The sequence below is a fragment of the Epinephelus fuscoguttatus genome, linkage group LG18 (genome assembly GCF_011397635.1).
Source record: "Epinephelus fuscoguttatus linkage group LG18, E.fuscoguttatus.final_Chr_v1".
NCBI lineage: Eukaryota > Metazoa > Chordata > Actinopteri > Perciformes > Serranidae > Epinephelus > Epinephelus fuscoguttatus.
Genome location: NC_064769.1, coordinates 10,156,299 through 10,183,425, shown reverse-complemented (window position 1 = coordinate 10,183,425; position 27,127 = coordinate 10,156,299). Strand labels below are relative to the sequence as shown.

The following is a 27,127-nucleotide window of genomic DNA, read 5'->3' as shown; positions in this document are numbered from 1 at the left end:
ACGCAACAACCTCCAAGGCTGAAAAATGAAGCCAAACTGCAGTTCCTCAAATGGCCACTTGAGGCTGGCTCTCGAAGTGAGTCAATCCCCATAGACCCCCATGTTAAAATGCCCAACTTCACAGCAGAAAAAAAACCTTCACAGCTTGGTGCAAAAAACTGTTGAAGTCTCTGTATCTAATTTAAATTTTCATGACAACTGTACAGGGGCGAATTTTTATATAACTTACCCGTTTACATTTTACTAAGACTTAAAGTTACACAAATTTAAGGGTGGGGAAGCTTGAGTAACAGGCTGACTGCGAGGCATCACTAAGGTCAAGGAGTGAGATCCATGGCAGCCAAAATGCTGAACTCGAGGCTTTAAATCTGTAGCCCACAGACCGATGGGTGACTTAAAGGTAGCTACACTCATTATTTTACAGAGTCTGTGCATTTGAGGCGAGAAACAGGCAATGCAGTGACAAAATCTTGATTCATATTTGATCAGCGCTGCCTAGTTTGACAGTTTGATTGAGGTTCATGAGAAGTGATTAGCACGATTAACAGCTGCTTTCTCATGACCTGTGATTGGCCAAAGTCCCCCGTCAAGAGCTAGATTTTTTTAAAGCCACAAACAAAGCCTAGCAGAGGTGCAAATGTCTGATGTTCTCTCAGAAGAAACTGAATGACAACATGCTAAAAGTTTGCTATGGGATTTTTGCCTAGTGACGTCAAAATTAAATTGCCTACCCCAGCTTTAAGGTGTATGCAAGTTCAGTTATTAATGGCTACAAAAGAAGGCACTGCACGGTACCCCTGTCCCTCTCTACTCAACTACTTCAAAACTGTCTGCTGCTGCTCAAAATGTATAGGCTGTCCAAACCAAACAAACATTGGTCCTATCATATAACCGCCTGCAGCCCTGCTGACTCCTATTTGCTCAATGTCTTCCAACCCCGACACAGTCATCCCTCAATCAAATCTCCCTCAGCTTGCTGGAAGTCTCTAGAACCCAAAACATGGCTCTTGCATTTGTTTTTTCAAAAGTTAGCAAACTAAAAATATAAGAAATTGCTAGGTCTGACAGGTTGCCACCCACAAAAGTGAAGAGATACAAAAGGATTACCCAGGATTGTGGAAAATAATTCATCAGGGGGGTTTGAACTTAATTAGAAAACACACATGGGGTGCAAACATAAGCTTCTTTATATAATTCTGTGCAGATATGGGAATAGTTGGTAAAAGCCTCTACAGTGAATGGTTCAGGCCAATAAATACTGAACTCAGGGGTTGCACACTCATGACTCTAGTTTATTGACTTTAACTCCACCTTGAACAGCATCATGCCATACCAGTTCAAAGGCAAACTTTCCTAACTTGTTGTTGACCTGTTCCTGATTAAAGCAGGGTTTGTATAGCAGAGTTCTTATTTGTCTGACTCCCATGCAGTTGATGCAACTTGAAGCTAGCTCAAAGCTGTGGACATGTTATTGCATGAACCCAGACATGCCATTTAAGATTTATGGATCCACCACTGCAACCTTTCACTCGAATTAAAACACCTATTCAAATGGAAAAGATATGTTCATCCTGCAGTGCCAGAGAGTACATTTCACAATCATTCGAAAGTGTACCAGTAAATTTAACAAATGATCCCATGATGTCGTCACAGAACACAGTTGAGTAATAAACTGTAAGATCACACCTACAACATACATGATGAATCACCAGGTAAATGAGCTTTTAAATCAGATCACTTGGACACACAATTAAAAACACAATAAAAAATTGGATGTCAGCAAAATTCTTGATCATCCATTATATGGTCATTCACATATATCCACATGGATCAGTATGACGGTGTTGTTTATTCAAAAAAAAATTCAAAAGGGCATTCCCAACACACTATGTTGTCTGTATGTTTAAACTGTGCAAGTGTACTCATGTAATGCATTTTAGAAGTAGAATAATGGTGCTAAAGTATGACTGTTCAGCAGCGCCATTGTTTCTACGAAGAAAACATTTCTATTCTATTGTACATTACTGAAAATTATCGTTTGCTCCTGTGTATCTTACAAATTAAATAGCAAATTAGACAGTCACATTATTGCTTCTGAGTGAGTAGACCGATGCCAAGTTTAGAGTCTGCCAATGATTAGGATCACTGCACATATTAAATCAGGACTAATGACTGATTGATCCTAATCTTCCAAATCATGTCAAGTAGAGCTCCTCGACATGGCTGAAACTTCATGGTCAGGGCTAACGTTGCTGGATATTGTCAGATTATAGCCGAGGATTGGATTATCACTGCTAATCCAATTATACATGTTGTGCTTTAATCGGCTGTCAAACTGGTTTCATTCTAAGGATAACCCTGCAGAGAGAGTGAATCCATATAGACCTATTATAGCAGCCTGAAATTCGGATGTTTGGCAACAAAAAACTTGTATCAAATATCCTATAAATTGTGACTAATAATCTGATAGTAATGCTATTTTATTTTCACCTCAAAGAGGCTATAAAACAGACATATACTTTTGAAAAAGAAACCCCTGAAGATTTATGGGGTAGTATATGTATAGAACAATAACAAATGAGCCATATGGTAAATCACACAAGACAAAAATATTATAAAACATACAGATACTAAGTGTTTTGACAGCCTTTAGGTTCGTCAAATAAGAAAGTGGTTTCACATATTGTTCAATATCCTCCAAGAAAAAAAAACACTATGCATTTTTTTATTGCTAAATTTATATTTGTGAAAAAAAAAATCATTATCACATTTGTTATAAAAAATATGTCTTTTTTTAAGAAATCAAATACCATATTTTTCTATGATAATGTAAAGTATTTGAAGATGTGATCAGTGATAGGTCTTGCCATGATTTTTCTTGGTGTGAAAACAATGTCAAGATTGTAAAACTGTTTATAAATGTACATCATAGAAAAAGCAAAATGTGTTTATGTATTTTTTTTTTTTATTTCTGCATGTAGTGATTGTCAGGGTAATAATTATGAATATTGTTTAAGGGCACATCGTTATAGACTTATTCACGTTTAGGTTTATGTGGAAGCATCCAGAAGTTCTACCTAAATAAGCATGCACTTACAGAGTTGTTGGTTTGTAGCTTGTGACATCAGACCGTAGGCATCAGACATAGTGGTCCAGCAACCGGAAATGGAAAAAAAACAACCGATGACGACTTGACTCCACCTCATGATGCCATTTAGCAACAGATGAGCAACGATACATGTTCATTTTGGGCAGCCAGAGACAAGCACTGCCATCGCCAGGGTGCCCCAAAGGACTACTCCAGACTGTGTAATGGTTGTCAGGGTCGCGGTGCTTCCCTTCCTTCTTGCACCGTAGCCTGGCCAGTGTTTTAGCGGCTTCCTCGTCCCCAACCCGCGTGTGTGTTTTAGCTGGCAGTGACTTTTGTGGTGGATCGCTATGGATGTGCTATGGGTGATAACGTTACCGCTGCTGCTGATTCCGCTCCTGATGTGGACCAGCAGCACGTTTGTTTTTTATTTCAAAAAGTGCTTTTACGTCGCCTACATGATGGTTTTGGCGCTGTTCGCAATTCCTCTGTGTATACTGAAAAGCGGAGGCAGAGACATTGAAAACATGAGGTGAGTTTGTTTGCATAATAAATGTAGCTCGCAGCGCCGTCTGACAGCTAGCCAGCGTTAGCATGCTAGCTGGCTGGCTGGCTAGCAGCGTTCGTAGTTTACATTAAACATTAAGATTTCGCCTGCTAGCAACGTCACCAATGTTATTGTGGTGAAAGGTTATGCTAACATAACAGCACTGTAACGTCAGGGAGCTTCTAGTCCACCAATATGTCTGACATGTAAAATGAAAACAAAAAATATATAAATACTTGATGCGTTTTAAATCACATATGCTAACATTAGCCCCCTTGACACATTGGTAGAGGAAATGTATGACCGTTAGCTGACGACACAAATGCTAACGTTAACGTGTTAAGTGCTCAGCGAAACAAGTCAGCGCTTGTTTCAGTGTGAGTGAAACAATACTAGCCTCAGATATCTGTAATTACATCTCTGTAAGAATGTCTGCTAACTTATCTTCCCTCCAGTCAAATGCCTGACATTAGCTAAGTTAGACGGGGTGAGCACATTAGTCTACACATCACAATCCTGTCGTTGTTTATGCTAACGTTAACGTATGTTCTGGTATTAGAGCTGCTTGTTTGTGGTGTTTAGTGTAAATTACGCTAGCTAAGTTGGTTCCCACTATATTGATAATGCAGCTGATGACAGTGTGCTCATTTTAGGTACACTTGTGCACTCTACATATACTATCCAGCACCATAGCCCTGCAATTAATCCTATCTTCATTAAGCTTTTAATGCTCTCTTTTCTGGAAAGTGTGTGAATGAGGTGTTAATTCAGTTATTGAGGCTATAGTTAGTGGTAGTACAAGTGGTAGTGCATTGATTGCACTTGTCAAATATATTGACACAATTTCAATTTCAGTGCAGTCCAACACAGCTGCCCTAACAACAATGACAATTCTCTTATGTTCAGTAACATATTGTAGGTTATCATAGGATATTGGCTCTGTTAGGGGTGACCCCTTGACCTTACCACTGGTGGAAATTGGTTAGTTTATACTCGACACACACCGACCGGGTTAACTGATACTGGTTGGGAGTGAAATGTAGCATGTCTTCAGTGTCAGTGTCCACTTTGTAGCAGGGGGAGTTTTTTTGTTGTGGTTAAACCTAGATGCCGAGGATAGGATATTACCGGACACAAGTGACTGCATTCGAGTAATTACCTTGAAGAGACAGATGCCAGATGGCAAGTTTCCTCCTGATTAAAGCTGGGTTACTGAATAACTATGAGCACCATCCTCAATGCAACCTCACTTGGCCTTGATCTACTGTCAGCAGCCCTGTCAGTTACAACAGCAGACCTTACTGCCTTGCTGCTCTAGGAATAACTGTTTCGCAGTCGTGTTAGCCATGGCGGTGGTGTCATGTTGCACCAGTGTGCCATTCTGTTAGCTCAAAGGTTATCTGGACCTGTTGACTGTGACAAAGCGACTGAATCGGGGTCAGACCTCGCTCAGGGAGTGAATAGAGTTTTTTTTTGGATGCACATTTTACACAGTAGCCAGCTCTGTCAGAAAGAGCACTGTGATGCATCAAGGACAGAGAAGTCTGTCACAGACATTTGCTGTCAGACGGGTACACAAAGACCCGGACTCTGGGTTTGACTACTTGTTTCACAGCTGACTTGGAGGACTTGAATGTAACACAGTGAACTATCGTGGGCCAGAACAGGCCTCTGCATGTACAGTCAGTGAAAAGCATCCATAGAACTCTGATAAAACTGTGCTTGCATTTCCTGAAACACTCCCTTGTTAGTTTTCATTTTATTGTCAGTGTTGGCACACTATTTAAAGACACAAAGTGTAACCTGTCACATACACAGGGTTGGAAAGTAACTTTTTTGCCTACCTGCCACTGTAGCTGGTGGATTTCAAAACACACCAGTCACTAAATAGATGACCATTTTTTGGCAGGTAAGTGAAGCAAATCATGCAGCCACTTGCATATTTTACCAGCAATTTGCTGGTGCTAAATTCTAGTCCGGCACGTACAGTACACGAGTGTCTACTTTTGGCCATGGCTCCAACATTAGTAATCAGGTAGGATCTTATGGCATCAGATAAGGGACAGAGGCTTAGTTTTCTCACTCACAATTGCTTGAGCTCAGGTTCCATACTGTGTAATGCCTTTTAAGATCAGTGGGAGACTACCAGTGTTTGACAAAGCAGTAATGTCACTCAGCCTGTTGAGTGACTGACCTTTTAAAGTCTACATAGGTTAAACTACCAATGTTCTTGTCCCTGCCTTTTATGAATGAACTTATCTTCTGCTCTGCCATTGTGATCATGTCACCATGTCCCTGTCCTGAACAACTGTCTGACCTTTAGCACCTGAAACGGCCACAGCACTGGTATCTTTGTTGGTACGATATTTTTTTAGGGACAACAGGTAGGGCTAATCTTTTCAGCCATGCACTGCCGGGTTGTATTCAATCTATTCTAGTAACAAATCTGCATACATGTCATTATGATCTGTAGGAACAGGAACTTATTCACAGTGATGAATGAAGTGAACCAGAGTAAAAGCTTAGTGGATTGGCCATAAAAAGATTCCAACCCAGGCAATTTCATTCCCCTTGAACAATCTTACAATTGCTGCAACACTGGCTGAGACATTGCATAACCAGTGGCTTTTGCACTTGACTGAATGTCTTATCACTGTACTGCTGTGTTACAAGATAACCTAAAAACTGTATAGTGGTTTAAAGGTTATTTTACTATAGTTCACCAATTAAACATATACTTTATGTGCTAGGCAAGCATAGCATCAACTAAGGGATGACCATGTTAGATAGAGTCACAGGGTAGTGAGTGCAAGCAATGAATTCAAGGGTTTCCTCGAGTCTTAGATTATAACATCATAAGCTTTACCTTTGATGTAGTAATTAAATCACTTTGATTTGATTACTATAGATAGAAAGTACAGAAAAAATCCTATAATGGGTCATCATTACCAGCCCATCTTTCAAGTAGTGAAAAAACTAAAGCTTGGTAAGACTTAGTAGAATAATATAAAATGTTCATTACAATGTCTGACCTTGGCTTAGGGTTGTCACGATACTAAAATTTCAAACTCGATATCGATACCCAGGAAAATATTCAATACTCAATACCATTTTCGATACAGCAGCAAAAAATTAAGAGGCATGTCATTTTTTAAATAAAGATCAGAACAGTAACATCAATGATAACAACAAAAAATCCCTCCAAAATAAATAACAACCAGAAACAAGATCTGTCCATACAAATGTATTTGTCTACAGCCCTGTTTATTTTCTGTGCTTCTGGTGAGTTGGCACCATATTTTCGTTGCTGATCAAATAGAGTTGGTAGTTTAGGCTCAGGATGCTCCTGTTTCTACCTCACTATGTGATCAGAGATCCAGGGGTTACGGGAGAAACCAAACGTTTTTTCAGCTTCAATCTGTGACTTTGCAGTTAACATAACTTTTCAGACACACATAATTGTGTTGTCCTGTTAAACTAACATTGTCTATTAATGTTACAGACGGGCATGACTGATAAAGTTTTCTGCTTAGCTCCCACATTAATTAACGCTAGAAGTTTTATTTTAGTTTGATGCTGGCGACGCCAGCTGCTCAGCTGCTAGTGAGGGGAGGGGCTGTACCTGCCGTCTGCAGTGTGCTGTGTTCACTTCACTAAATATTTCCAAAGAGCGCTTTTTCCTTTATCATTTTTGACCAAAACTGGCTGATCCTCCTGCAGCTGCGCTGGCCATATTACAGCAACAGAAATGTGTGCATGCATGCACAGTGACGACAACAAGCTGGGTTGCAGCGAAGGCTCTGTGCCTGCCAGACGCTGCCTGCCAGACGCTGCCTGCACAGCGCGTGTCCGTCGGACCCGTTGCGCGCACCCGACAGGCGCTGAGGTGGCGTGCACTCTTAGTATTGATACTTTTGTAAATTAGTATTGTATCCGGATACAGTGTTTGAGTATCGATACTTTTCAGAGTATCGATACTTTTGACAACCCTACCTTGGCTATGCTGATTTGTATTTCTGCAGAGTTTATCACCAGAGAGTGAATGGGGCGGTGTCTGCACACTTCCCTAAAATCTGAGATTCAAACATATGCTGGGCAAACTTGATTAGATACGTCACTGATAAGAAAGTCAATAAACACAAACCGATAACCACAAATTGACGGGAAAAATGACTTTATTCTAACACCAGCAAAGAAGCCCCACTCATCTGACTCTGGGCCGGACTGAGACCCAAACATGTTGGCTGGCTCCGATTTTTCCTCTTATGCTAACGCAAGCCATCTTGATGTGCGCTGCTCTTTTCACCCTTTCAACCTAGCGCGCGAGCAGCCGTGGAAGAAGCGAAAGTGAAACCTAATGCAAGCAGTGGTGGTGGGTGGAGCGAAGGCCAGATCCAAATTTTCTCACTGAGGGAGATAGAGTAGATTTGCTTCCATGGATTTGTTGGGACTCCAGTCAACACAACTTGATCTCTAAAATCACAAATGACTGACTGTATCTGAAGGGAAAACAAAGGCACATGCAGTTTTGTTTTACCCATCTCAAAGTGTCTTTTGTAAACTTTAATTAAAATCTGTAAACTTAGTTCAAGGATCAACTTTTACCTGATGTACTGCTTGTGTTATAATGGACAGTCCCCGTACATACTCCCTATTGTTAGCACCATTAGCTCTCAGATGAGTGACACTACAGTTTGAATTATGCTTACTTTATTTTCAATAATATTACATAAACTGTACCACTGGCATGTCGACCAAGTCATTAGTAGTCAATTAGAGCATCTCTAAATCCCTAAGGCTTCATCTTCATGGGGTATTGTTTCAGTAATAACACAACAAGACCAAGATGTTGGTCTGCAAATCCCTGCCCCCTCATTCACAGCTAACAGCACTTAAGTTGCCTTTCCAAAAGAGTGTTCATGTCCTGTAAATGTTCTCTTTGGTCTCTTTTATGATCAGCTCTGGCATCAGGGTGAAATACGGGCGATTATAATCCACTCAGTGGCTGTTTTCAATCCCGTAGTTATTGGGAAAGAATTACTGCAGCAAAAGCATCAATCATTTAATATCCTTTCATTTGGGAGAGAATATTGGAAATGATGACTGGAAATGTTTGATTATTGTACAAATTACTGTTGCACACTGTCAACATGGAACCCTTTTAGTTTGGGGGGCTAAAGCTGGAGATTTTCAAATTTCTCACATAGTGGCTTTAATACTTGATTTATAATTTATAAGCATGAAGCTTTCTAGGTATTTAGCTGATGCTCTATCATAAAAACCAAATTACCAGAAGATTAATAGAAGGCACTTTTAAAATGAGGGCATATTCGAACAGCAAAAGGAGGGAGAAGTTTGAGAGGGGATATGATTCACTGATGAGGAAGGGACATGGGGTATTTTTTGAAGAAGAGGAGACAGAAGGTGGGGAGTGACTGTGCTGTTTTCCCTGAGAGGGAAGGTCATTCAAGTTGGTGTTGTAACAGAAGCCAGTTTTGGCGATGTGCACAAGGAAAATAGCTTGTTTGTTATCCAAATTTTGCGGTACAGTTTTGCATAGGAAAATTCTTGTCGCTAAAAAACCGGTGCAGTCTTAGACTGTGAGCTGTGACTGTATGTGCATAGTATAATTATATAGTATTGCTATGATAGTGGGTTGTGTTTTTGTTTCTATAAATGTTCTTTTTTTGTAGTATTATTTGATCACTTATAGACTTGTTCACGGTATATTTGCATTCTTAATAAATATATTTTTATTGTTTTAAGATAGTTTTTTTTTTGTTATTATTTGACAGTCCGTGTAGAGGGAAAGATGGTAAGCGTGGAAAGAGAGGTGGTTATGACATGCAACAAAGGTCCCCTTGACACGAGTCCAACCTCGCCCTGTAAAGACATATTTTATTCAGGATCACCACATTTCAGTTTCTTAGAGAAACCCCACATCTGAACTGTGCCTTTCGAGGTACACTCACATAATGTGACTATAAGGCAGTCAGAGAGTCTGTAATTAGCTGCTGCTTAAGGAGAATAAGAGGCGTCATTTCATGGTATGGGTGCTTTAGTCCACCGTGAAGCGATTATTCTTGATGGTAGCTCGTAGTCTGCAGGATCTGTCTTCATCTCTGCTACGGCTGTTTGAAGTTTACAGCTTTCTGCAACTTTCCGTCTGTTTTTATCAAATGGGTGGTTAAGCCTTTATGATCTGCGCTCAGCTTTTGAATATTGTTCCAGTTCTCAGTAACTTCCACTTGGATGGCGTTCAGCCTATCTGCAGAGTTTGTGAATTGTTTTTCCACTAACGTTTGTTGCCCCCTCACCACTGAGGCTATCATTGACGGCAAGGCTAGCTCAAGTGTGCCATGTTTCTTGTCGTGCTGTGCCAGTTCTTGAGTCGACTCACTCCACAAACTGCTGCTTTTTTGTCCAAGAGGGAAAAGAAGTTATTCACAATTGAATGGTGATCAAATAAAGGCTAAGCGCACTAAATAGCTGATTGAAGTGTGGAGTTGGCCCGGACATAAAAGGCCAAGGCTCACCTTTCAGCTTTACACATCAACATCAGAGTTCAGATACATTTGAAATTGGCAGCCATGCCCTGTGTTTTGAGGTGAGAAAGTGTATTGATTGAGGACAAGGAACTTTTGGAAGTGTTATAGGGGTCAAAGAGAAAATGTCACAGATGTGATGAAAGTAAAAGCGCGATCAGGTTGTGACACGGGTCTCACCTTGGAGCTGTTTGTTTACAATGGCATTAAAACTTTTCAGGGGCAGAGGCCACCTTGAGTATGTTTCAACAGAGTTCATACTGTTATCCCCTTTATCTCTACACAGATGGCGTTTTCAAGTTCCTAAAGATAAACCCTGATCAGAGAGGGTAAAAACAGGAAATGACTGCATGAATTATATGTTTATATAGTGATCAAGTTTAGGACTATATTTAATCTGAACACAGTTCTTGAAGCTTAATTTAGTAATTGGATATTGACATTAAAACAAGTGACAGCGTGTAATCTGAAAGTGCCACTCATTGTGCCAAAATCACTGTAGATGAAAGGTGAATATTTGACACGCTATGCCATAACAACTTTGAAGAGCTGCAACAGTTAATCCATTAGTTAATAAATCTGCAACAATATAGATGTTTCCTTTTTTTAAGCCAAAATGTCCACCCTCTTGAGTCCATCATCTTGACTTTGAGGATTTAATGCTTTTCTTTGTCAGTTATGATAGTAAACTTAAAGGGACAGTTCACCCCAAAATCAAAAATTTGTGTTTTTATTCTGAAGTGCTATTTATCAGTCTGCTTATTGATGAGAGGCTTGTGCCTGTGACAGTGTGAGAGCTAATGGCATCCTTCTCAGCTGTGTTGTTATGTTAGCTAGCTCAGTGGTGCTAGGTGAGCTAAGAGTAGATGCATTCTTTGTCATGCAGAGATACAGTTATCAGGTGTAGTTTGGTAGAAAGAAAATAGTTCCTACGTGAAGCTGTGTCAACAAGGTCTGTGGATTATCTTGAGTAACCAGAGCAGGATTTCTGGAAAGACACATTGCCGTTGAGTTATTTGTGGCGCTTTGAGCCCGACAAGCCAAGTGCCATTTAGTTCATTATTTTGGAGATCACACAGACATCTCTACGGCCGATATCACCAACACTCAGCAACTCAACATCAAAACAAGGAAGAGGAAAAATAGGAATCTTCTGGGGTGAACTGTCCCTTTATTATCTTTGGGATTTGAACTAGTGGTTGAATAAGGCAAGAAATTTGAAGATGTCTCAGTATTTTCATTATTTTTCATCATTAGACAAAACAATTTATCAATCCGCAGATTAATTCATAATGAAAACTGACTGTTAGTGTCAGCCCTAATGTCTAATATCTATTCTATGTTATAATTTCTTAATTTCAGGTATTTAGAAAATTGTGTTTAAAAAAAGTGTTAAAACTGTAACGTGTATTTGAACAAGTAATTTAAAGAGGCATAAAGTGTGCATTCATCCCCTCAACAAAACCCATATCCTGCCGTCTTTGCCACTCTGCTACTGTGGAATGTCACCCCACTTGGAAGAGAGTGGTTCCAGACAAATCACAGTAATGATTATATCTGATAAAGCCTCAGATTGGTAGCATGAAATTACATTGGGAGGTCATACCTTTTGATTTTGTGTGGGGGTTTTTTTTTGTTTTTTTTTTTCAGTGTCAGACAGGCAGATGGGACATTCTTTCTCAAAGCTTACTGGAGCGTTGCTCTTTCTGCAGGCAATTATTCAACCAACCAAGAAACAAACAAAGCTAATAGGGATGTTGTATGCAGTTAATTTAGCAAAAGTATTTAATTTTTTTTTAGTAATTCCTGATTGTCTGATTTAGGTCAAATTTTAAATATTTGTGCTGGCATTCTTACAATGTGCTGTAATACTGTTGTATCACAACAGGCCTTTTACATTCCAGTGATACCTCCAACCTTTCCATGGAGGGTTCTGGTTAATAATATGTAGCCTGCTGCACTCAAATGACCGTGAACAGTAACCTAAACTTATTTAGAACTGTAATTAACCTGTCTCTGCCCCCCTCAGGATTATTCGCGCTTTGGTTCGTCATGTGAAGTATTTCCTGGGTCTTCGATTTGATGTGAGCGGTTGGGAGCATCTGCAGACAGAGGGACCCTATGTCATCATCTCCAACCATCAGAGTTCCCTGGATGTTTTGGGTAGGCGCTTCACTACCTTCATGTATGAAGACATTAATGTCACTCTAAAAATGACAGATGCAATATTCTGTTTCTCTTTAGCTTTCAGAAACCGTGAAATTTAAACACTTTCAAAACAGATATTTATAGCTTCCAACAGTGGAACTGATTATAGTAAACATTGCCCTGCATAATTAGATAGTTGTCATCATGGTTTAAAAGTGCAAAACAATGCTGAGAGGTTTGGAAATGCAGCCAGTCTCATCTAATTTGACTGAAATATTTTTGTGGTTTGCAGTAACAATGATGCAACATGCTTGTGCAAATGGCAGCTTTTCATCAACATTAGTTTTTGTTAGTTTTGTCTCACATTTCCTGCAACCCAAATAAGAAGATCAGACATACCAGTGAAGAAGTGCTGTACATTCAGCAGCTCACCTTGAGCAATTTGACACCAGATTTGACACACATGGGGAGTCTTCTGGACATTCCAGCCGAAGGAACAGCAGACCTCTGCAGCAGATGCAGAAGTCGCAGATAAAAGAAGTGCACCGTGGCACTGGGATTTTGGAATCTGCTCCGGAGCATACATGTGGTGAACCTCCACTCCCTGGCCAATGAAACGGACAAGCTTCTGCCACTCAATGGAACTAACAAGGATTTTTCCCTCTCTGCTGCCCTGTGCTGCATTAAAACCTGGCCAGGTGAATCTTTCCAGCTGCAAACTGTAGAAATATCGTGCCTGGTTTGAGTGCATTGACTACTGACCTGGATGAGCTCACTGACAAAGTGACACAGGAAACCATCCCCTCACACTGTAGACAGTTAACAACTGGTTGATGACCTGAATGTATTTTTCTGTAAGGTGGGCCCAGTTAACACCCCTGACCTGTTCCAACTCAGACTATGTCCTAATGAAGTCGGCTAATTCAGAAAAGCATTGTTTAAATGTGACAACAATTTTGGGGTTGACATTCGCTTTTTCAGGGTAAGGTCAAAGTTACCACCTTCAGGTTTCTGGAATCTACCAACACTGAGTCTGTCATTAAAAAAAGGGCCCAGCAGGATTTACTTCCTGTGCCAGCTGAGGAAGTTCAACCGTGTCTGTTCTCTGCAAATTAATGAACACAGCACCTGGCTGTATTGTGTCCTGGCTACACTTTGGCGATGCCACAATTTCTGTGTCTACTAGAAACATGGCAGAAGTGGAGTGTCTGTTCTTTAGCAGCCGCATCAGTAATATAGTTCAGAGTTGGGTTTTTGTTGGCTGACTTTTTGTATGTATTTGGAGGCACAATACATGTTTGTAGATCATTGAGATGTAGTCGCAGATAGATCATTTGTTGCTTCAAAATGTTTCTACAGTCATTTCATCTGCTGCTCAGCAGTTTGGTAATAACTGTTGGACATGGACAACATACTGTAGTATTCATGAGCCACAATTAAAGGCCCTGTCTACACATATACAGATATTTTCCCCATTTGTTTTTGAAATAATTCTGTCTGCACGACCTTCATTTTACAAAATATGTCTGTCCACACTGGAGTGCAAAAATAGCCCCAAGCACTTGCTGGCGCAAGCTGTCTTCTGAAGTCTCCCTCTTGTCACAATGGTAATAGAGTACACAGGCTAGCCACATCATTCTCACTTGCATATTGGAGATCTCATCAATGTTAATTCCCCTTTTAATGTAAGGATGAAGGCACTCACAAAACAGAAGTGATGCTTTTGCAATATGCAAAAGTTTTTTCTTCCACTTCTCATACAGTAAACAACAATCCCACTCTCAAAACTGTCCCACCTTCTGCTGGTTTGACTGGTCCTGCTGATCCAAAAACATAATTTCTGGTGGACTTTGAGCTTTGTAAATAATCTGCACCGTAAAATAGAACAACCATGTTGTGAATTCTGCTGCTTTAAAATACAGTAGTTGTGACCATAGGGAGCAGGATTGTCTCTGACAGCTGCGACACAACCGGAATGCAGCACTGCCGCATCCTGTTTACATTGGTCCGTTGATCACAGTCTGGTTTGGACAAGAACAGACTCTAATCAACAATAAGGAATACTGAAGACACCACTGGTGCTACCTTGCCTACCCTACAAGACTTACTACCTACATCCAAACTTTTAACCCCTCCTTATTCTGGGAAGAAACACATTTCCTTGTTAGGGTTGCTTCAACAGACTGCAGTGTCGGTTAGGCAATAGTCCTCCTAAAACTGGGACAAATGTAACATTATACCAGCTTAACTGGCCTAACAGCAGCCAGTCTGTGATTAAAAGCTGGTTTAAATTTACTGGATATCAAATTGGTGCAGACTAAGAGCACACTGCGTGTTTCATCTAGCCAATCTCCTTATTCAGTTTCAAGTGTTTGTGATTTTGCACACGTGGTCATGTCTTCTATTATTGCCACAACGCTTTTGGTCCTAAATCTAAGTGATCAGGACACTTACCTAGCAGAGGTATGATTTCTCTCCATCACTGCCTGAGAGAGAGTGCTTCTTAGTGCGGGTGAGTGATTAGGGCAGGCTCGAGGCCAGGGTGGTGACAGCAGGGGGAGAACTAGGCATCTAATTAGTGCCAAGAAAACTCAGCACGAGTCTGATTTGGCGTCCAAGTTGCCATGCCAACTGCTACACCCAGCCATTAATAGCTGCTCATCCTCGAGCTGATGTGATAGGACCATAAGGAGCTAACATCCCTCACCTCCACAGCTGGGTTTCAGGCACTTTTTCTCTGATGTCATTTATCTTTCGTTTGCTCTGTTTTTCACGTTCCAGTATAGACACTTTGACTTGCTCTGCTTTTTGCCATCCGTTATTCACACACTGTGACTTTATTTCTCTAGTATTGTGCGTGCTAGACATCTTACATTGCTCATATCTTCTGCACTAGCTGCGTCTGCACAAAGGTTAAGCAAACATGTCTGATTTCATAATGTATTCATGGAGATAATGTCCATCAATAAAGTGAGATGTCTTTTCCAACATCGCATATATTACACCAGCAGACTCTTAACTGTAATTGATGAAATCCAGGGTTTTGACATAGCCACAGAGAGATAAGATAGAGAGGCCAAAACTCATCCCAACTGAGCCCATGGAAGTTGCATTTAGTCATTTGTTCTTGTAGTCTCAGCAAAGTTTAGAATAATAATAAAGATATACTTCTTTAGCTGGATAAAAGAAAAACTTCAAACATAAAAATAATCTCCAAAAAATTAAACTTCTTTATTAATTCAGTCTCATTTCTTATGCTTGTGGTCACATGCTGCACTCATCTACACGAGCTTCAGACTTTATTTAAAATAATATGCATGAACTTAATGTATTAGAACACATTTGAGTCATGAAGTATTTGAAAATGGCAGTTCTCATTTATGCCATATTAGGGCTACACAATTTATCAAATATTAACCATGACCACAATTTTGGCTTCACACAATTAAATGAAGATGATGGACCGTGATACTGATGTTTAAAATGTGTGCTCTGCTCCTAGAAAACTCTACATATCAAATCAAGTGGTTCCTAAACTAACAGCCAGCCTTCACTTTTGGGGAGCTGTGATGCTGCTGCACATGCACCCTACAGCAGCATGCGAAAAATTTTACTGAATGTTGCAACTGCAGATGGGCAAAATGAAAATCAGATGTCTGGAGCGAAAGGCAAACAGCTAGTCCCTTAAAATGGATTGTCATCCGTTATTTAGAAATATTTTGAATTTAGGGCAAAAAAAAAAAAAAAAAAAATGCAAAGAGTGCCTTAGACTGTGACTGTGCCGCAAAGCAACACAACTAACTTGGTCAGCCACCTGAAAGAACACCAAAATCTGCAGTGCGATGACTGCATGGAGGCAACAAGAAGAGTGCCACTAATGTTACCTCACTGGATCCCCATCCTTGACCGGTGTCATTTCAGACATCCATAACAGTGATGCTGTACAGCAGTCACTGTATCCAACCAGGTCTAAAAGACAGACCAAATAACCAATGCAATCCCATTCCGTTTGGCCAAAGATATGTGTCCAGTAAACACTGTTTCCATTTGGTTGCATTCTGTGGTCGTATATTTATTTTTAGTTAGCTCATATTTTGGTTACAGTTTCATTTCTATTTTGCTTCTTGGAGATGCACTGATTTCAGCTCATTTGTTAATGAGCAGGAATAAAGCACAACATGAAAGTTAAATCAGTGCTGTGTTGATTTAATTTTGGGTAAAAGGTTTTGGTAAGCTTTTATTTATATTTTGTTTTCTAAGAGATGAATAAGGAGGAGTCTTATTTTGACCCCTAAAATCAATAATCATGATAAATGATTGTAACCTCAATATTGATCAAAATAATTGTATTTTGGCAATAACTGTGCAGCCCTTTAACACATCGTCAAATAAAAATGCCATGTATGTACAGTAGTTCTGACTGTCTTCCATGTTTTAAAATTGATGAGTAAGCCTCTTGCCCTCTGTCACTCAGGTTTGATGGAGATCTTACCTGACCGCTGCACCATGATTGCCAAGAAAGAGTTGGTCTACGCTGGCACAGTGGGTCTCGTTTGCTGGCTTGGTGGCATCGTCTTTATTAACCGCAAGAAGACGAGTGACGCCAAGAGTGTTATGGCTGACGCTGCCAAAACCATGTTGAATGACCAGGTAATGCCAACAGAGGATGCTGTTTCATCACTGATGATAGATGGAGCTGAATTTATCTGAGGTGAAGTGGCTGTTGGCAGTGTTTACACCCCTGAACAACTCATACTTCATGCTTTTATGTCACATTAACGAGGACCTATTATGCTCATTTTTAGGTTCACACTTGTAGTTTGGGTTTCTACAAGAACATGTTTACTATGGGTGGGAATCATCAGAGGACTCGTGATACGATATTTTGCGATTTATTACATTTAATAATAAATTTAATAAGCAAATTATTTCCCCAAAGGAAAACTTTGTAGATGTCAGTTTTACCCCATGAGATAAAGTTTTCAGTCTGTTCATCTGACATTAAACATTTTTATAGCAGCAAATGTGATGCAAAGCAGGCAGACTGACCAACTGCGTCATAAAACCTGTCAGAAATGTTGCATACACCTGACAAACTAAGCTGTTGGCAGATTTAACACCCTCTACAAGGCCAGAGAAAGCGTGTAAGTGAAACACTTCACATACAGGTATCCTGCTAACTGAATGGCAGCACTCATGTTAGAGGCGGTGTCTGTTACGACCACAATCCCCCATACTTGTGCTGCATGTTGCAGGATGTCTGCAATGTTTGCTCCGGTGTGACTTTCTTGGACTGCTTTAGTTTGGAGAACATGACACAGCAGTCGCCAGCTCTCTGAGATAATGTGCCATTACTGCATATGAATCCACTGACCTTAAAGTCCAAGTGTCACAAGTTAATGCCACCCTTCCTGCTGTATTCAAAGATTCCTCAGCTTTATGCTTCAGCTCTCTGTAGAGCTTGGGTACAGCTGTGTCGGTGAAAAAACGCAGTGATGGAGTCACATACTGACAGAGTGTTTTTAGCATGTAATGAAAGCCTTTGTTTTCAGCAACGCTGTATGTTGTTTCTTAGCTCTCTTAGAGGTGGTTCTTAGTTTTGTCAAGTTAAGTGTGTCCAGTGATGAGCGGGATTAGCATTAGCTTGGTTGTCAGGGGCTAACGCTATCTCTGGATGGTGGAGTGTGAGATGAGCCCTCATGTTCACAGTATTCCCGGAGTATTCTCATAGGACACTGCTTGCAAATTGCATGAGTCCGTCTGTCCTAAAAAATCCAAAATAAGTCCAGACGTTTGAGTTAAATGGTGAGTTTCTGATTTCTTTCTCCGGTGCCTCCATCTTTGTTTTGATGAACTTCCTGCCAAATGCTGCTGACTGACACCTCTGCTGACCCCACCAAAAAAATATCAGCACCAACTAGTGGACTGAAAAGGCATTTAATTTTATTATTCTAGCACCAAAAATAGTATTAAAATGTGTTTTTGCAAAAATTAATAATGTATGTTATAAAAGATCGATACTTCCTGCCTCCGTATATTGATATAATATCGCCACACAAATTTTCGTGATACTATACTGTATCGATTTTTAATGTTTTCATGCTTTAATGATCAGAAAACACTTCTTTCCTCATACTGTCTGTTTTGGAACACCTGTGTTCACCCTCTGTCTGAGACACTTCGTTTTAACGCCTGTCTCTTTAAAAACCCCACTGGAAAAAGCCCTTCCTGCTGCTGATTGGTCAGCTTTCTGGATCTTTCATGTCTCAGTATCTCTGCAGCGTCATTGCAGCCAGGGAAATAACTATAACCAAGTATAGCAACACTTTGTGCTGTGAAAATCACTAAAAGCTTCTGAACGCAACTGCACATGTTTAGCAGGAATATGATCCTAAATCAGGGAGAAATGAACAACATCAGCAACAAAGATTACATATTTCCCTGACATTAGCATGTAGCTACACGTAGCAGTGCCTGAAGTAGATATCTTTATTAAGAAATCCCTCACGATTTGATGTCATATTGTAGCCAGAGAAGAAAAACTGTTAACAGAGCATTTAGAGTGCTCTGAAGCCTGAGATTTTCACTCACAGGCATTACTTTTACATATGATGACCTTACTATTTGAAACTCTGGCCACCTTCAACATAAACATTCAACATTGTAACATAATATATGTGACAGTAATTAAGGAAAGGCATAATAGGTCCCCTTTAATTTGATTTTTAGTTATTTGTGGTTTTCTTTTTGCTCCTAATCTGTCACAAGGTTCTGGTTTTTGACACATTGAGAGATGAGAGGTGTCACGGGATGATTAAATTGCTGTTCTCTCTTTCCACCCTTGCCCTTTGACCACCATAGATTCGTCTGTGGGTGTTCCCAGAGGGAACGCGAAACCAGAGAGGCGACCTGCTGCCCTTCAAAAAAGGGGCTTTCCACCTGGCAGTGCAGGCACAAGTGAGTACTTTTTCTCTGATCTTCTCAAAATTTCTTTCGGGGTGTCTGTGTATTAAGTAGACCAGGTGTGAGTTATTCTATCCATATCCTATATACATATGAATTAAGTCAACATTTCATGCACTGTAATGCACACCCTCATCCTATTCATTCACTTAACCCTGGCTGTTTTCCAGGAGACTTCTGCCAACTTTCAACTCCTTAAAGAGAGAGAGGGGTAATGTTGCCAGCAGTGTGCTGAGTCTAGACACATGGGGGAGCCAGTAACCTTACACGGCACAAGGCAACATTATGATTTCACCATATCCAATATACAGATGGAGCAAGGCATGCTTTGAAATGGTTCAAATAGTTTGTCCTGTCTGAGCATTTTTATTGTCATTTTTCTCTTTTGGTCCATTCTGAAATTATCCCTGGTGATGCACATTTTAACCCCCAACCCCCCAGCTCCTCACGCAAATGATTAGAGGCAGGGCAAAAAACACAGACTGACTCCAGAGTAATTGGCGTATCAGCTGTGTGTGTTTATGTGCTCTATCTCTTCATGCATGCAGGTGGGAGGTCTCTGTTCTCGAGTTGATGTTTCGTAGCACACACACTCAGGGTCCGACAGGTGGAATGAATTACAAAAAAAAAAAAAAGACATAGTTGAATGAGATCTAGCTAGAAACCGCAACTTGGTTCTCCCCCAGGCAAAAAAAGTTGTGGTGTGTTTGTATGTGTGAGGCCATTTTTTTGTTACTTGCTGCTAAAATTGATATCGGATTGATTTAGAAATGCACTGAGGCTGAGAGGCCAGAAAAATAGTTTTCTATAGGGGCTCTCTTGGCTCTGAAGCTTGAAGCCTGCTCATATTGCTCATACGTTTCACAAATAGTATTTGTTACTCCATTTGGAATTGTGTGTGTGTGTTGGCGTAAGGCGGTGAAATAACTTTATTTGAGATCTGGCGAACACCGTGCGTTTTGGTTTTCCCTGTTGGCTTTGCTTCACACTTGAGACTATTCCTGTGCGAATATAGACTATTTCTATCTCTCTGTGTTTGCTTCTGCTGAGTTATAGTGCAGCCTTTTCCATTTGTACCCGGCCGGCCAGATTGAGTGGAAGCAGGACAGCCCCCAGGGGGAGCCACGTTTGGCTCAGCCAGTCCTGTTGAAGGGGCCACTCGGGGCCTCGAGAGAGCAACTCGGCCTCTATTAGTGGAGGAGATGGAGATTGCAAGTGTCGTGCTGATTGTGTGTGTGTGTGTGTGTGTGTGTGTGCGTGTGTTTGAGAGAGAGAGAGAGGGAATGTGATGTCAGTTCAGTGAAGTATTTCTGTCTGTTAGTTTCTCATCCCTTGGTTTTTCCATAGGTGGAAGAAAATGGTCAAAAGGAAAGTTTAGGAGTTTGATTACTTAAGATTTGTGTGCGTAACATGAATATTAAGGTCTTGTTTACACCTGGTGTTAACATCTGTATTGGGTGATCAGATAACTGGTAGACAGCTCTAAATTGGATGTGAATGCAACCTATGTATCCCCAACGCGTCTTGAAATTCGATGGCTCAGACCACATTTGGAGGTGGTCTGGGCTACATATGGCCACATTTTTTCAACAGTGTACACTCTTGTTCTGTGCCACACTGAAGGACCGCCTACTCAGCTGACATCCTGGCCATAGATTCAAAAAAAATGGATGTAGTGCCCTTGACGTCAGCCATAGGTTTCTAAAGAGCCTCTTTGTAGCTCAGAGGGAGGCTTCCAGCACCGCCATCTTGCTGGTGCCTGACTTTGCCTAAATCCTGGCTAATCCAAAAATGGGAAAAAAGGGTGTGCACCAGTGAAGTGATTTAGACGACTGCAGCCAACAGCTGTACCACTGTACCACATATTCAAATGTTATTCCCTACAATGCTACCTACAGGAAACAGCCGACCTACCCTCCTGACACTGAAACAGCTCCCCTGTCTTTCTGTCTTCACTGCTGGTGACACTAAAAGTCATGAATGGCACCACCGCAACCACCCCAGACATAGCATAAGCCAACTCTAGCATTAACATTACGTAAGTGTTAGTATGGCTAGTTTAATGTTACCATTGCATAACGTTAGCTTACTCATGTGGTGGACTTTTATTTCCAACCTCAAAGAGACATCTGTTGCTCCTGTAGTGGTGTATTATCACCCTAAATTCTTCAGTTCATGCCAGTTTAGTAACTGGCATAGCATATGCTCCTGTTAGCATTGTTAGCCTAGCTAGTTAACAAGCAAACTCAATTGAAAAAATAGAGGATAGACTTCTTGGACGGTCTAGCCAAATTATTTTATCCAATATTTGCATGAGAAACTCTTCAAAAAGAACCAACAACTCAATCACGGCCAAGACGTCACTCACCGTTACTAGCTGAGATGATGCCTAGCCTAGGCCACACCTTTAATTATGTGCAGATTAATAAAATGTGAACAGGTGAGTTATAGGAAAATTCATCCCCTGTACAGTTGTCAGGAATGTTGAAATTAGGTATAGAGACCAAAACTGTTGGGGGCTTTTTGTACCAGGCTGTACACATGTTTATTTCTGCTGTAAAGTTGGTCATTTTAATATGGGGGTCTGTAGGGATTGAGTCTGTTTTGGAGGCAGCCTCAGGTGGCCATTAGAGCAACTGCAGTTTTTGATACCTCCAAGTTAGCTTAATTTCTTAGCCCCAGAGGTTGCTCCTTGGTTCTCGCCTACTAAATCTCTTCCAGATGGTAACTTTTTGTTGCTGCCATTACACAGGTTAGATGCAGCGCTTAAGGACCAGCTCTGGTGTTGCTCTCCTCCCGGCAAACGGACAGTTCAACGCCTGCCTGGTTAGCATGAGCTAACACAGCAGCAGCTATTGAACAGACTCAACAGACTTGCACCAACAGCGAAATGGCTCGACTCTGTCATTAAATCCGTACATAACCATTAGGTAACATTAGCTGTCTGATGCTAATATTTAGCACCCTGTCACTGTGTGTGTGCGGGTGGACTCTCACCAACTGTCCCCAGTGCGGGGCTCACACTTCTACAGCAGTAGTCTTCTATAATGTTAACAGAATGTTGTAGGCTATGTATTTATTTGCATATAGAGCAGGGAGGTAAGATGCGATGACAACTGGTCACTACTTGAGAGGCATGTGGAGATGCATTCTAATGCCAGGTGTGAACAGACGGACATAAAGCTGTCCACTTGTGATCGGATCACCTGAAGACACATGTTAATACCAGGCGTAAACAGGACTGAAGAGGTGATGATAATATTTTGGGAGAGTCTGTTTGATCTTCTTGCCTCTCTTGTTTTTCAGGTACCCATCATACCTGTCGTTTTCTCCTCCTACAGCAACTTCTACCTACGGAAAGAAAAGCAGTTCAACTCGGGTAACTCAGCTTGATTGTTGTTGATTTTTCTTTCTTTTTTTTCCAGTCGCAGGCAGTCCTTTGTATCTGTATGCAAAAAAACAGCTACTTGATGTTCTGTGAGACTTCTGACAGTGAAGTTTTGTGCCTCCTCAGGGACCATCAGATTGAAGATCCTTCCAAAGATCGAGACAAAGGGGATGACGTCAGACGATGTTTCATCCCTCTCTGACAAATCCTTCAACCTGATGCGCTCTGCCTACCTAAGCGTCTCTGACTCCGTAACCCAGAGCAACGGGCCGTTGAGGCACTGAACATATATCACACTCCCGCCTCTTTTTCCTCCTATTTCCCATCTGAGACCCATTCCTCCCCCAGACCTCCCCCCCACTCTCCCCCAGGTTGTCCCATTACCTGGCCAGGAAACAACATGACACCGGTCTCTTGTCATGAAATCTCTTCTTGTCTAGTTGACGCCTGGTCCAGTCCGCCTCTGGCCTGGCCATACAGCACAGTCAGTCCCGACCCTCACTGTGTCTGCAGCAGCAGCACCAGCAGCAGCGCTGCTCTGCACGCCGTGAGCGGAGTGACGGACGGCAAGCCGAACAGTATGGATGTGTGTCGTTCTTCATGCATGCCTTTTGGATGCCTCTGTCCGCCTTCATCCTCGCTTTGTTCTCTGGCTATGGAAGCCTGTTTTTTTTTTCTTCTTTTTTATTGTCTTACTTTATCGCCATTTTGTACTTTTTCTTTTTGGCCTTTTTCTCCACCTGCCTTCTGTTTAGCAGATAATCCTCTGCATTTTTTCTTTTGTCTTCATAAATGTCTGGATATTCATCTGTTCTTCTCATACTGCCTTTATTTTTACACTCTTGCACACATACACGCACACACACATTCACCGTACCCCATCTCCTTCCTTCCTTTCCTTTAGTGTGCTCTCCCCCTTTCTGCATTCCAGTCTCTTGCCTAAAGACAAAAGGAGAGGGGTCTCCATGAGTGGTGGAGCGTGTGGAGGTGAGAGGTCAACGCCGGTCGACCATACACTTCTTAAGATCTGTTGCTATGAATTCAGCTCTATATCCATATTGGCTCTTCAACTCAATGAACAATAACTCCATGACATACTTCATGATGTCAGAAAGCAAGGAATTCAAGATTGCAAGATACAGCGCATAACAATAGCACCCATCTGTACTGAATTACTGGACTTAAGAGGACTGATCAGTTTTCAATGTTGTGCATTGTGGGTGTATCATTGTGCATTCTTTGAGTTTGTCTCTCCAAAAGATTAGGTATAACCTGCGTGCAGCATCGAGCAACCAGTGTCTTCTCACTGTATTTTTGCTTTCTATTTATTTCTACATCGGATAATCTTTTTTTTTTTTTTAGTGATTTTTGCTCCTCTGAAAGGAACTCACAAGTAAACCTATTTAAGATGTGTCAAAAAGGCGATTACATATTGTGCAATGTCCAACTGTTTTTACTGTTCCAAAGTGCAAGCTACCTGCTGTGCCATGACGAGTGTTTTTGGGAAGTTTCCAATGTAAGCCCGTTATTATCTCACTATGACCTGCTTCATCAGTCATCTCACTTCACCAATGATATAATTTACCTTTACTGATGATGTAAGGTAGCTCTTGTGTAGAATTGTGAAATGATTTTAGATCTCAATTGTTTTTTTGTTTTTTTTTTGTTTTTATTGATTTTATTTGTTCTGATTAACTTGAAGATTTGCTAATTACTAACAAACCTGGCTGACTCAAGTCTACATCTCAAGAGTTTAAAGTTTGTCCCTGTTTTTTTTTTTTAATCAACATGAAAGTGAATAACATTGTTTTAGTTGTGACGTTCTGATTCAGTTACTCCTTAACCTCCTAGAAGAGAATTAATTATTTAAGAAGCCGTGGGAATTTTGGCCTTAAGTTTGATTGGTTGTTGTTGTTGCACCTTGGATTGTTCGGATAGTTTTGCTCACGCTCGATTTATGTTTTCTAACATGTACTGACTTCTTACCGCATCATAGAACTTAACTGTTTACATCCAGGTCTTATATTTCACATTGCTCACTGCCTTCACACTGTTTCGCAAAATAATTTATTTTGCCGCTTTTGCCCATCAAACACAATCTGAGAATGTATTCCAGCATTCAGGATATTTGTGCACTAATAATTGCATCTTACTGTTTTGTTTTTTTTTCCTGAAGTTACTGTATTAACATGGGATGTTGTCTTGCATACACTTGGTGTCACATCTAGGGTATTTATTTGACCATTAAATGTTAAATTTAGACTGACTCGTGCACACAGACTGTTCAAGGAGATGATTTTGTGAATGGATTTATTAATACTTCGGTACGAAGCCTGTACACCGCTGTTCATAGTTGAGTGCAACAGTAGTTTTAGTGATACCGGCTTTAAGTACATGTGATGGTCAGGGTTTTATTTATGTTCAAGGCAGGTATTTAACCCATATTAATACGAATTAATCTGATCCTGTTTTGTTTCTTGAATCTATTTATTGACTTTTTATCTGTAAGGGCAGATTTGACCTTTGCAGCAAGTGGTTTGAATGCTATGACGTACTCTACCAAATTGACTTCTTCCAAAATATGAACTATACCATATAAATTTTGCTAGTGGAGTCTTTTATCCATTTATTTCCTGTTGATTTCTGAGTTATTTTGTAATACAGATGTGTGATTTGTAAGCTTTGTGTCATGAGCTTGAACTGATGGAGAACAGGCTCTGCAACAACCCCGCTGGCTGATTTTGGGCAGTTGTTTACGAACTAAGATACTGTAAGATCAAATATTCAAAGTATTCTAAACCTTAATAAAGCACTTTTCATGCTGAGTTTGGGTGAAACAATAAAAAAGGACTTCCAAGTTTTATTTTTTTCCTGATTTTCACCAAAGCTCTTAAAATGTAATTGATGGTAGCTTTACATGGATATGAGAAACAGAGCCAACATCCTGCAGAGCCTTGTATGTGTGTGGTCCCTTACTGTATGTGTGTGTAAATATGCACACATGGTATAGACGCCCATTATAGTATCTGGTTAATATTGACGATGTAGTGTTCTTGATTTCACCTATTCTGGGTAAACGTGAATGCCTTGCAAAAGAATAAATAAAAATCGATTCTTTTTTCTTATGTGATCGTGCACTGAAATGCCTGCTTTGCCTTCCTCTGGGATTTATATTACAGTCAGTGGTGGGAAGTAAACAAGTACATTTACTCAAATACTTCAGTACAGTTTAGATGTACTTTTACTTGACTTGAGTATTTCCCAGAGGTGGGATCGAAGCATTGTTTTGACCGTCACAAGTAAGTCCTAAACTTTTGAGTTTTGAGTCCTAAACAAGTCATACTGAGTTCTCAAATAAAAGTAGTGCCAATATAAATGTACAAAAATGCAGAATCTTTTTAAATTTGCATTTATTTGTTAAAATAAGTTTCTTAAAAGTTACTTTGCTGTTTAGATAACATTAGCTAAGTACTAGGTTGCTAACTATGAAGCATAGAGGTGTGGCATTTAGCTCACCAGGGAGGCTGAGTCCTTAGTGGCAGCCTGGGGTTTGTTCTCAACCTACGGCCCTTTGCTCTATCTCCACCTTTCCTGTCACTTTACAGCTGTTCTATAATAAAGGCAAAAGCCTCAAATAAATTATCTTAAAAAAACTATGAAGCCTCAACCTACTGGTCTTTGTGCAACTTCAAATGTCGAAACCAGTTGGAAGTTGTTGCCTATTTTTCTGTAATTATCAACCTGCATGTTCTGCATACTACTTTATTTGTAGTACATATTTGTTTTTTGTTCCCCACTGCTTTTTTGTGTGCGAACAAAATCTATCATCAAGTATCATTTTCTCCAAATGGTGCTCAGTAACTTAACATAGTTCCTCATGGGTCTGTCCTGCAACTTGATTGAATGTGTTGACTTCTACTGTGTAGAATTTAGTGGCACCTAGTGGTGAAGTTGCAGATTACAACCAACTGAAATTTCTTGGGTGTGCCAAGCATGTAGGAGAACTACTGTAGCTAGTGCAAAAATGTGCATGGTCCTATCTAGAGCCAGTGTTGGGTTTGTGCGTTCTGGGCTATTGTAGAAACAACATGGCAGACTCCAAGGATGAGAACTAGGCCTCCAGAAAAGCAGCTCAGCCTTGCTTCCAATTTTTCCCAGTGGCCACGCAAGGTATTACAGAAAAAAAAATCTAATAGACCACCATTACAAAAGAGATCTCTGTAAAACTGTTGACAAGACACTTCAAACTGCAAATCAATTATGACTCTTTTTTATTATTATTTATTCAAATCAATGGAGGTGTTATATTTTTTTAAACTTTCCTTGACATGACACCATCTAAATGTCATGTCTATGGGCCGTGAAGGAACTTGCGGGCGGGGCCGACACTGTAGCACATATTCAGGGATACTACAGAAGTAAACCGTAAGGCTAGAAACTTTTTTTTG

General features: G+C 40.5%; 1 protein-coding gene across 1 annotated transcript; it reads left to right on the top strand.

Annotated features, from left to right (window-relative positions):
* The first annotated feature begins 3,204 nt into the window (after positions 1-3,204).
* Positions 3,205-25,804, top strand: agpat2 (1-acylglycerol-3-phosphate O-acyltransferase 2 (lysophosphatidic acid acyltransferase, beta)). The gene is made up of 6 exons (XM_049560023.1): positions 3,205-3,620; positions 12,210-12,343; positions 16,803-16,978; positions 19,190-19,285; positions 22,598-22,670; positions 22,806-25,804. The coding sequence occupies exons 1-6, from the start codon at positions 3,439-3,441 to the stop codon at positions 22,961-22,963; spliced, it is 819 nt and encodes a 272-aa protein (XP_049415980.1). The 5' UTR covers positions 3,205-3,438; the 3' UTR covers positions 22,964-25,804.
* The last annotated feature ends 1,323 nt before the right edge of the window (positions 25,805-27,127 follow it).